The sequence below is a fragment of the Paroedura picta genome, chromosome 1 (genome assembly GCF_049243985.1).
Source record: "Paroedura picta isolate Pp20150507F chromosome 1, Ppicta_v3.0, whole genome shotgun sequence".
Taxonomy (NCBI): domain Eukaryota; kingdom Metazoa; phylum Chordata; class Lepidosauria; order Squamata; family Gekkonidae; genus Paroedura; species Paroedura picta.
Window position 1 is genome coordinate 138,423,010 of NC_135369.1, and position 12,054 is coordinate 138,435,063.

General features: G+C 43.1%; 1 protein-coding gene across 4 annotated transcripts in view; it reads left to right on the forward strand.

The window, feature by feature from the left end:
* Nucleotides 1–12,054, forward strand: part of UBE3D (ubiquitin protein ligase E3D) — a 67,961-nt gene that overhangs the window by 34,087 nt on the left and 21,820 nt on the right. For all 4 annotated transcript variants that reach the window (XM_077305835.1, XM_077305852.1, XM_077305842.1 and 1 more), the window contains exon 9: nt 1,486–1,624. In XM_077305835.1, coding sequence (XP_077161950.1) covers nt 1,486–1,624 — 139 coding nt within the window. The remainder of the gene's footprint in view (nt 1–1,485; nt 1,625–12,054) is intronic.

Genomic DNA, 12,054 nt, shown 5'->3' on the forward strand with positions numbered 1-12,054 from the left:
ATCATTACGAACTTTAGCTGCAGCTGAACCCAAAATGCAGCTCAAAGCCATAGACAATCTACCATCTTTCTCTCAGACTCTCAACTCTGAGACATGCAGAGCATCGTCTCTATCGTGTGTTGCTGAGAAGGTACCTTGTGCCACGTCATGTAGGGAACGCCTGCCCTCCTGGTGCTGAGGTGTGCCCTGCTGCTGCCACCATCTCTCCATCCCTTGTGGCTATTCACCCCTATCGCTGCTGCATCTCTTCTCTTTGCTTTTTAGCACCAGCAACACAAACCCCTCCCCGTGATTACTGTGGGAGCTTCTTTTGCCTGTCATGCCAAAATGGTTTTGGCAGGTTTTACTGAGCATTATCTGGTTCTGTAAGCTTCAAGAGAAAGATGTGGCGGACATTCTGTTTGCGACAGGGGGAAGAGACTGGAACCATGCAGCTAAAAGAAATTTGCTGTCATGGATAATATTAGTCAGGGACTTAATATGTCACAGAATGCCTTATAAAGCCTATCAGATAACATTTAAACAATTAAAATCACTCAATTACATTCTGATGGTTGCTGTGGGAATGACTTGTGAGTAAATGGTTTGAGAATTGGATCTTCATGTGTAAATTGGGTGGTTGTGGTTTGAAAGTGTTCATCAACTTATTCAGGCCTCCTCATTGGGATGTTGTTCAGTGACAGAGTGTGTGCTTTGTATATATGAAGGTTGAAACGCTTGTTCACCAAAGTCCTTGTAGTGTGCTCTTGAGCAAGTAGACTTATGTGACTCAGTTGCCCCTTTGTAAAATGTAGATAAGAACAGAATAGCATTGTCAAGAAAGGGAGTGATAATGGTGACTGAGCACAAGTCAGTATTAATGAGGAACTTGCATAATTTTGTAGCATAATTTTATTTAAAATGTATATCCAACATCTTATCTACACTACACACAAACAAACATAGATCAGTAAGTAAAACAGTTGTTTCAATCCTCAAACCACAATGGCCAGAAGTCAATTGCAGTCACCTACTTAAGGGACACACATAAAAAAGATGGCAGTAATGATGGTTGCCACTTCCTTGTATCTCCTTTGAAGCACTATATATAAGGCTATTCTTTCCAAAAACTCTGGAAATTGGAATAAGAGATGGAGATACAAACTAGATACAAGTGTGAACTCAAGATTCCTGACTTTCTTGGAGCAATGGTCTGTTCAGCTACACCAAGGAGTGAAATTGACAGATAGGAGGAGCTGGCAAAGCTTCTGAAATTACAGAGGCATCTGTCTGGCTTGGCCCATTCATGGAAGCTGAGTACTGAACTAGATGGACTTGGTCTGTTCCAGCAGAGAAATTCTTAGGGAATACACTCAGAGGTGGATTTTATACCAGTTTCCTCAGCCTGTTGATTTGCAAATTATCCGTTACAGTTCTTTGTTTATCAGAAACATTAAGCTTCCTGTGTATAATAATTAAATAACAGCACTTTTGGTTATTTTCCAGCCTTGTTGATGCATGGGAAAATGACTTTGGAGTACATCCTCTAACATTTCCATCCAAAACCTGTTTGGAACTGATACTGATAATGGCTCAGAGTAATGCTTCATTGCCACCTTCCCTTCGCTGCATGAACTCTTTTGAGGTAAGCTAACCTTAGAAACCAGTTTACTGGCCAAACTTGAACATTATGAGAAGTTTGAAAATGAATGAAGATACAAAACATTACCAAAACATTGACTGTTTCCGCACAGAGGGGTAAAACACACGTGGCTTCCTGCTTGCAAATGCAGGATTGTAAATCTTGTGTTTGCAGCCCTCCATACGGGAGCCCACGCCCGTGTTTCTCTGCCACTGTGTCACACCTCTTCCCTTCCATACGAGGTTGCAGCTTAGGCAGAAGAGAGTGCAACACGAACTTTACTAACTGCTCATCAGTCTGTCAATCATAGGAGACAACCAGTCTCCTCTCTCAGCGGTGGTTTGGAGGCCTCAAAAGGTTACCCAAGTACCAAAATTTAATTATATTTTTTAAAGGAGAATTATTAATTGCTATGTGTTAGCAGCACTACATTTACCCTTTGAATTACCTCTGTAAACCCACCAAGCTGCACACCTTTCCACCATTTTCCCTTGATCTTTGCAAGTGGAGTTGGTATTTTGGAATGAGAATGAGGAATAGAGAATCTGTTGATGGCCATGCTGTCTCAGGTGGTTGCCTTCATCCATATAATCTGTTGATACACAAACTGCGCCATTTAAAAAAAATTACTTGGAACAGGAAATTGAGAGGTGAGGGCAGGTGCAAAGGCGGGCCAATGCTGGCAAGACAGTCATGCGTTTCCCCCTCCATATGGGGATGCCCCTGGTTGTCCCCTGATTGGAAGTACAATACGGGGTGGTAAATCATGTTTTGCTGATTTGCCTCATTGCAAGACAAATCGAGCTAAAACTAACACCAGCCCCGCAACAGTCTTGGTTTGCAGTCAATGTCAATGGGAGGGGGCGACTTGCCGGGGGGGTCCCCATGCAGGGGGGTGCAGGGGCCACTATTGCGGCCCCCCCTTTGGAGCCTAGTAATGATAATAAGAAACAAGTCCTTCATTACACAATATGTTTGTGAATTTTCGTTGTTTTTTCTACGATCAACAAGGCAACCTGTTTTTGTAACTGTAATCCTGCAGTGCTTTTTCCAACCATGGTGATCAGTAAGCTTTCTGAAAAAGCTAATTTTTGTCTCAAAGATTGACCTCATTCAGTTGCCCACATGCATGCCACATGCCTTGCTATTAGGCAGTGGCCATTTCAAAGTAGATAGCTGTCTTTGTTCTGTCTTTAAGCAAAGTTGTTCATTATGGATATGGATATAAAATGATTATTTCTGTATTTAATTTTACTGAATAATTAACCTGAGACACAAGTATAACATAGCCAGACTGTATGTTGGTGCCTGCTAGCTATTCTACTTGCCACAAAAAATAATGACAATGAACATTCTGATTATTTGATGTGGGGATGAATGTGTTTAATGTTCCAAGCAAAAGATAATATCTCCCTAATCTGGTGGAAATGAAAAAGCTATGTGAATAAAGTCTGATGCTTCTCTGTAAAAGGAATTCATAATAATTTATTATTTTTGGCCTTATGAACTAAAAGCAGTAGACTGCTATGGCCTGACAGAGCCTTTCTTCCCACTGTTCAGCTGTTTAATAGTTTTTAGTGAGAATTATAGAGCTGGAAGGTTCCTCCAGGGGCATCTAGTCCAACCCCCTGCAGAATGCAGGAAATTTACAACTACCTGCCCAACCACATTGGCCCCAATTCTGTTCCCAGATAATGTCACCCCCCAAAAGCCAGAATTCCTGACCAGTCTGGCCTGGAGGAAATTCACCTCCTAACCCTGAAGTGATCAGCGTTTCTATGGATATGCAAGAAGGGCCACACAATCCTTTCTTCCCACCCACTTACATTCTGTATAAATTCACAAAATTAGCATTTCTGTCAGATGGCTATCTAGCCTTTGCTTAAAACTTCCAAAGTAGGAGAACCCACCACCTCCTGAGGAAGCCTGTTCCACAGCAGAACCACTCTAATTGTCCACATGTTTAGCTGAAAATTCTTTTAAATCAATTTCATTCCATTTCTTCTGGTCCAACCCTCTAAGGCAACAGAAAACAACTGCTCCATCCTGTGTGTGACAGCCCTTTAAGCTCTTGAAGATGGCTGTCACACCACCACTTAGTCATCTTTTCTCCAGGCTAAACAGACTATGCTCCCTCAGCCTTTCCTCATCTTGGTCTCCAAACCCTGCACCAACTTCATTGCCCTTCTCTGTATGTGCTCCAGTTTGAATACATCAGCCTCTCTCAACCATTTTACCATTGAGAAACCCCTGAAACATTCTTCAAGCTTTGAGAAACCCCAGAAGTGATGTAATCATATAGAATGTGGTTGGGAAGCATAACTGTGTACACACCCACCTAAGGCCTCTCTCCTTCCCATATCTCCAAACCCATCATTGGCGGGGGGGGGGGGGCTGGCTGACGTGGCCATATATGGTCTTATCACTGATAAATGTTTAACAAAATTTAAAATATATTAAACATTAATTAACTCCCACCTACTTGGGGAAACCCTTCCAGGGCCATCAAGAAACTCCAGGGTTTCACAAAACACTGGTTGAAAAGCCTAGCCCACATCCTTCTTTAATTGTGGTGTCCAAAACTGGACACAGTTGATAATCTATGGTGTTGTGCTTGTTTTAGCCAGAATACCACTGAAAGAATTTCCCAATTTTTCTGGGTTTTTCCTACCCTCAGGATGTCACATCAAGTTAGAAGGCAATCAAGTTAGAAGGCATGGGTACTGTGCAGTAAGGGAACCATACATTTCATGTTATTTTCCACCCCCCAGCAGAAAGTTGTAAGATTCACTACTGATTGAGCAATCACTGAACTATGCAGATGCACTTGCTTTCTGCCCCCCCCCCCCGATATATCTTTGTTAATTTAATTTAATTTTTTTACTTCCCTCGGATGGATAAGAAGATCCTGTACAGTACTGAGATACAAATAAATTAATATAGAAAGAATACAATCTAATTATAACTTTTAAAAACACATTTAAAATTTAAAACCAACAAATCACAGCTGCTGCCATCTCCCAAGAGTAACTAAGTTGGGTGGGGGGGCTTTTCTCAGTATGCCCCTGGAAGAACACTGCAATCTTCGAATACCAACATGTCAGTGATCCCTTGCCTGAAAAAAGTGTTGCTGGCCTTCACTAGAGCCAGGGCCTTCTTGGCCTTTACTCCAACCTAGTGGAATCAGTTGCCAGCCAAGATCTGGGTCCTGACACCACCACCACTACTACTACTACTACTTATTATTATTATTATTATTATTATTGTTGTTGTTGTTGTTGTTGTTGTTGTTGTTTGTTTGTTTGACTTTGTGCCCTCCACTCCCAGCCAAGCTGGCTCATGGTGGGTTACACATTTAAAACCAACAAATAAAACCCAAATAAAATAAATTATCCCACCCTGGTGATGAAAATAACCTCCCTCCCCCACTCCGCAACTTCCCAACCCCCTGCCTCACAGGATAAATAGTAACAGATGGTAATTGGGGAGTAGCAGTAGCCAATCCAGGGGGAGGACCATCGCCCAAAGACCTGGCGGAGGAGCTCCAACTTGCAGGCCTTTAAAATGGCACTATTCCACCAGGCTTACAGTTGAGACCTGAACAAGTAAATAAAATCATATGGGCCTCGTCCCTTCACTCTCCAGAACATTCCAGCACTGAATACATGGAGAAGAAGTGGGAAAACAGAGCATGGGGTATTTATTGGTTTTATTAAACGGAATTATAATATTTCAGAATTGCCCCAAGCCTGTTAGCAGAGAAGGGCAGTATATAAAATTAATAACAACAATAACAATAATATGAAAAATTTGAAGATTCTGTTTATCTGTGCGAACTATTAGGCAGGGTGCTCAGCGATTCTTGATGTTATTTCTGGTGCAGATAAAGCTTTTAGGTCACTTCCTGTATTTGTACCACTGACCAACAAAAAACAGAAAGAGACCCAGGCTATAATTTAAGATCCACACAAATACCCATGCCTTCAGAAATGTGGTTTGTGGTCACCAGACAGGGTTTCCCCCCCCCCCCCCAGTAATAGCACCTCACCTGTGGAATGTCCTTTCTCTGAGGGTTCACCAGGCACCTACCCTATTTGATTTTACTTTTCTTACTTTAACAAAAAGATGTCGTATTCGTGTTTTCGCTAGAATATCTTTGTCTTTCTCAAATCTTTATTTTCTATAGAGTTCCCCATAGCTCTCCCTGGTTTCTGGAAAGTGGGCCCATTGCCCTTGTGCCACAACTTTCTCTCTTCCTGGATGAACCAGAACTGTCTCCCTTTCTGAGGCGACTGAAGCTCTACCTTGCACTCATATATCTTCACTTTACTCATACTGTCATTGACACATGTCTTATGAACTACTCCCTTGATTTCCCCCCACCAACTAAGCAGGGTTCTGCCTTCTCTTTCCTAGAAGGTTTCACCTCACACTTTGGCCAAATTTGGGAGTATTCACCTGACTTCCAAAATTCTCTCTGCCAAATGACTGCTCTAGTTGCCAGATACTGTGTGGATTAACTCTCTGTTGACAACCCAATACTCTCACTAGAGTTTCTTCTCCGAGGAGTTTTTCACCTAAGGATCTGTCAGACTTCTCTCTGACCAGTCTCAGATCCAGCTCTGGGAGAACTGTCTGCCCCCCAGCCCACAGCCAGTACAACAGTTCTCACTCAGCTGTGACTAGTCAGTTCCTGGCTTTTATCTGCCTAGTAAAGAGTTTTTACTCTTTCCTCACTGTTACTGTTGTTACAGAACTCAGAACCTTCTTTTCCAAGTGTTGTCCATCACAGCTTGTTCTTGCAGCTTGAGAAACATTTTTATGAGACTTTTAAAAATGTGATATGTGTTTTAGGCTGTTTTTATGTTTTTGCTGGGTTTTCAGTCATTTATTAATAGTTGCAACTGTTATGGTGTTTATGTTCTTATTGTGTTTTTATTTCTCAACCAGCTTGAGCAGGCTTTATGAAGAGATGGCATAGATATCATCTAAGTCAAGCTTTCTCAACCAAGGTTCATGAAACCCTGGGGTTTCTTGATGGTCATGGAAGGGTTTCTTGAATGTGTGGGAATTAATTAATTTTTAATATATTTTTAAAATTTGTTAAACATTTATTGAGTGATAAGGTCATGTCGACCCCCCATCCCAAAATGACCAAAGATGGGCTTGGAGGGGTGGGAAGGGGCCCTAAGTGGGTGTATGCACAGCTATGCTTCCCAATCATATTCTGCATGATTGAGCCACTTCTGGGCTTTCTCGAAGCCTGAAGAATATTTCAGGGGGTTCTCAAAAAAAAGCCCAGAAAAGCTGATCTAAGTAAATAAATAAGACCAAACTTTTTGCCCTCTCCCCCACTCCTATTATTTCGCATTCTCTATCTTAAAAGTAGAAATCAGTACAATGGAGCATTTACTCTGACAGTACCACTGTTGACTATAATCTAATATAGAAGGTTAGAGTTGCCCTTAGACTGCCTGATCTTCATATTTCTTGCATAAAGGAGCTGATGTGCATGCAAATTCACAGTGAAACTGACATAAACAGAAAGGAAAATGATAGTCTAGAGCAGCTGTCCCCAACCCCTGGTCCGGAGACTGGGATTGGTCCGTGGATCAGTCGGTACTGAGCCGTGGCTCCCCTGTGTCCTCCTCTCCAGCTGCTGCCTCGGGGGCTCGGGGGCTGCCCTGCCACTCTGGCGCTGGCTCACCTTTGGTGCTCTCCAACAGCTGCCATGGCTGGGGCTCCCCCTTGGCATGGCACTGCACAGCAGTCTCCAGTGGGCAGCAGGAAGTCAAGGCCGCTGGCAGGAAAGCAAGCAGAACAGGGACTCAGGTGGTGGTGATGACGTTCCTCGGCAAAAGTCTACCCCCCCCGGGCCTCAGTAAAATTGTCAAGCGTTGACCGGTCCCCTGGTGATAAAAACGTTGGGGACCACTGGTCTAGAGAACCAAGTCTTCTCCCTCCTCTTCATGCACACACCTCAATTTCATGCAGACATAAAATAACTATGGTCCATTTAACTTCACAGTCCCGTTTCACTTTGGAGCCTTAAAAGTTCGTTGCTAATGAACATTACAGTAACATGCTTGTTTTTCCCGTACCAGCATTACTGAGAAAAATGTACCAAATGGCCTAACACAGTGGTCCCCAACCTTTTTATCACTAGGGACCACTCAACGCTTGACAATTTTACTGAGGCCCGGTGGGAGGGAGGTAGTTTACTCCTCTACTCTCAACCACTGCCCTAACGCTCTATGATCGCTATGGTAATGTTTAAACATCCCTTCAGAATAAGATACAGACACGCCACAACAATGAACATAAGGAACATTTTATTTTCATGGAAATTTTAACTCATGACAATGACAAATCAATGGGAACCCTGAGCTTGTTTCTCTGCAACGAGATAGTCCCATCTGGGGGTGATGGGAGACAATGACACCTGAAGTGTGTTGTAAAGGGCCGGGGCGGGGGGGAGAAGGCGTCCTTCGGGGCCCACCTCCAATTAGTCGAAGGACCACATGTGGTCCATGGCCCACAGGTTGGGGATCGCTAGCCTAATGTATAATCATAAAGTTTCAGTATCTAAGATGTGTAGTTTACAGCTTTTTTCTTCTCTTCTGTGTAACTAGATATAAAAAGAGCCAAGATAAGGATAGCAAAACAACAGTGGAGATTACATGTCACTTTAAAACATTTCTTTGTATTAACAGCATTGTGCTGTTATCCCAAAAACTCAGCTGTGTTGAACCACCTTCATATGGTGAAAAACGAAGCAGTTTGACAAATCTGTCTCATGCTGCTGGGGAATAGAGCTTTGCTTCTGGAATATTTGTGTATCCCAGATATGAAAATATTTTGCAGATAAATGTTAATCTTAAGCTTTGATACCAAACACATTTTCCACAGACAGGAGGATTTCTGTGTGTGCCCCACCTACCAGTGCTATTTCAAAGATGAGTTTTAACGGTTAAAACTTTTAACCCCAACATGTTGTATATTTTTCATTTTAAACACCCCTCTTGTATTGAAATATCTATTTTTGTATTCATCTGATATTTTAATTGTGCGCTTGAACTTTGGTCTCAATGGCCGTAAATAAAACTTGTTGTTGTGTGCCTGCCCCCCCTCCTGTGTGCCCGGATCTGCCAGGGAAAGTGGCAGATTAGAAGGCAGCTCCTCAGTAATGTAATTCCTCTGCTAGTGAAAGAGGGAAGAGAAGGCAATATCTTTTTGATTTCTCCTCTTCATGGCAGCCCACATTCTTTTGATTAGGTGGGTCTCCCAACCTTCAGCAAAATATTTTTGGGGTGTACAGGATGTTGAGGGGAGAAAGGTATTAAAAAGACCCACTTTTACAAGCTCTTTCTGTTTGCTGTTTGAAAGGATGCAACTTATGATTCTGTCCCAGGATAACCTGAGGTCTCTCAAGCCATCTTGTATTCCTTTTCTAATTGTTACCAAATTCATGTTACCAAATGGTTTTATCATGCAAGGTCTTAAATGACATTTGTTTTTAAGATCAGCTTCTCCTTGCTCTTTCCTCTTGTATTTTGGTAGGATCCAACACAATAGACATTGTTATTTGTCAAAGATCTGAAACAAGGGAGATGCTGCACAGAGATGCACCTCCTATAAGCATTCATGATGTGCAATCATTTCCAGTTTTATTGACCTGCAACTGCATGTCACAGTTGGACAAACACTCTTGAAAATGCTAAGGGTTTTGTAAGGTGTGGGGTGGGGGCATGACTCTCCCTCTCAGAACTGTTTTATTAACAGATGAAGCTGCTTTACTTTATCACCAGACTTGCTTGACAGCCCATTCGGAGCAAGATCAGGGGAAGATCTGGTTTCAGGAAAGCCAAGTGGCACTGACATCCCTTCAAAGAGGAAATGTACGAAATCAGCTCGAGCTCAGAGCACATTGCAAAAGTGTTGTGAAACAGAAAAGCAATTTGGATGTGATGAAGTGTACTAAGGTAGAGAAGAGAGGGTTATTAAGCTTGTCTTGTATTTGCCAATTGAAGTCTGAGAGGTGTTTTTGAGTGTGCTGTGGCCTTTTCTTCAGCTCCTCAAAGTGATGTCTCTGGTCAGCTGCAGCTGCACTCCTCTGCTCTCAGTGAAATCAGAGCTTTCAATGCATTGTGTCTCTAGCAAAGATGGCGTCATTTTTCTGTCAGGCCAGCACATTTAAACTAATTATCACTTCAGGCAGGGTTGAAGCTGATTACATCCAGGGAAGTAATAACTGAAAATAGTCCTGCCACAGCATCTGAGGATGAATTGAACTCAGTACAGTCTTGATAGTGATTAAACAGATCTTTTGGAGCTAGTGTTTGGGAAGGGAGAGGAGGCAGATCTCCATCAACGCGTCCTGAGGTTTTCATATAAGACGAAGGAGGTTGCAGATGTACTGTAAATACAAAGTTCTTTGGGCTCTTGATTCAGACCTCACAGGAAAGCATAGCTGATTTAATTTGCTTAGTATAATTGTCAAAACAAGGGCCACACTGCTAAATAGAGTCAGGGCAATAGGGAGAAGATGGAGGGCCAAATTGGTTTGCAATGGAAATGGGGAGTTGGCAGAATTTGCCTTTCTCCTTCTAGTAGTGAAATTTACTGCTAGATCCAGCTCATATTTACAACATCATAATTTTATGTGATGTCTGAACTGCATGTCTATCAGCTTTCTGATCAGACTGGAGAGAGATGGTAGAAGAGGAAGATGGTAGCTTGTCACTGACTCCTTTATGTGTTACCATTGTCCATTTTGGTTTCCCATTATAATATATTTTATTTATTTAGAAAATGTATATAAAACAAAACTAGTAAAACACAAGCATTAAAAAACAAAGCCTAAGACAAAAACAGCTAAAAGCAATCTAGACTCAATTAAAGCCAATCATGGCATAACAGCATACACACTGAACAGCTTAAAATGATTTAGAGAAAATGATCTTTGGGCCAGAAATTGACCATAAAATATTTAGGGGGGGGACCCCTTATTTAAAAACCTGCGTGAAAAGGAATGTTTTAACCTGACTCCTAGACTAAAGCCAGGTAATTGCCATGGTAGTGTCACAGAGTAGGGAAGGTGCCACCACTGAAAAAGACCCATTTTTGGTTAACACCCACCCCACTTCTGAAGGGAGGGCACAGAGATCAGGGTTTCAGAAAACGATCTGAACTGGTAGGCTGAAGAGCATGGGTGGAGGTCAACCTTCACATACCCTGGCCCCAAGCCATTTAGAGATTTAAAGGTAAGTACCACCATTTTGAATTATGCCCTGGAACTCATGGTGCAGACCATTCCGAATGAGTGATAGTATCCGGGTATCCAGCGGACAATAGTCTAACTGTCAATAGCCTAACTGCCGCATTTTAGACAATTGACCAACTGAAGTTTCTAAACAGTTTTCAAAGGCAGCCCCACTTAAAGTGCATTACAGTAATCTAACCTGGATGTGATCAGAGCATGGACCACTGTGCCCAATTGTGCTGTTCAAGGAAGGGCCTTGGCTGATGTATCAGTTGATACATGTTAAAAGGTACTACAAGCTCCTGGCAATTGGCCCTCATCCACTCTATTACCTTCTCTAGGAACCTCTTCAAGATATCCACAGACACCTCCCCTCCCCCAGACAAATCGGGACAGATAGAACTGGGTGTCATCCACATATTACTGGCATCACATTCCAGATCCCTAGATAATCTCTTGCAGTGGTTTAGAGCAGCTGTCCTCAAGCCCCGGGGACCGATACCAGACCGTGGATCAGTCAGTACCGGGCCGCGGCTCCTCCTCGTCCTCCTCTCCAGTTGCTGCCTCGGGGGCTTCCCTACCACTCTGCCGCTGGCTCACCTTTGGTGCTCTCTGGTGGCCTCCATGGCTGGGGCTCCCCTTGGCGTGGCACTGCGCAGCTGCTGCTGGCAGTGCCCCCCAGTGGGCAGTGGGAAGTCAGGGGCGCCAGCGGGAAAGCAAGCAGAGCAGGGGCTCAGGCAGCGGCAGCGACATCCCTCAGCAAAAGACTACCCCCCCGCCTCAGTAAAATTGTCAAGCGTTGACCGGTCCCCGGTGATGAAAAGGTTGCGGACCACTGGTTTAGAGTACATGTTAAACAAGCAAAATTGGCTCCCTAAGGGACTCCCCAGCATAAATGCCGCTAGGCTATGTAGTACCCCCCTTTCACTACCTGCTGGAATCGGTCAGCCAAGTAAGAGTGAAGCTGGCTGCACATAGTGCCCCCGCTCGCCCAACCTTTCTGGAAGAATACCACACTTAATTGTACTGAAAGCTGCTGATAGGTCCATGGGGATGAACAATGTACTCCCCTGTCATTCTCCTAGCATGGATTGTCACAAACAGCTAATAAAACCAATAGCAGATAAAATTTAAAAGGAAAAAGGAAAAAGTAGCAGCTGCAATTAGATAA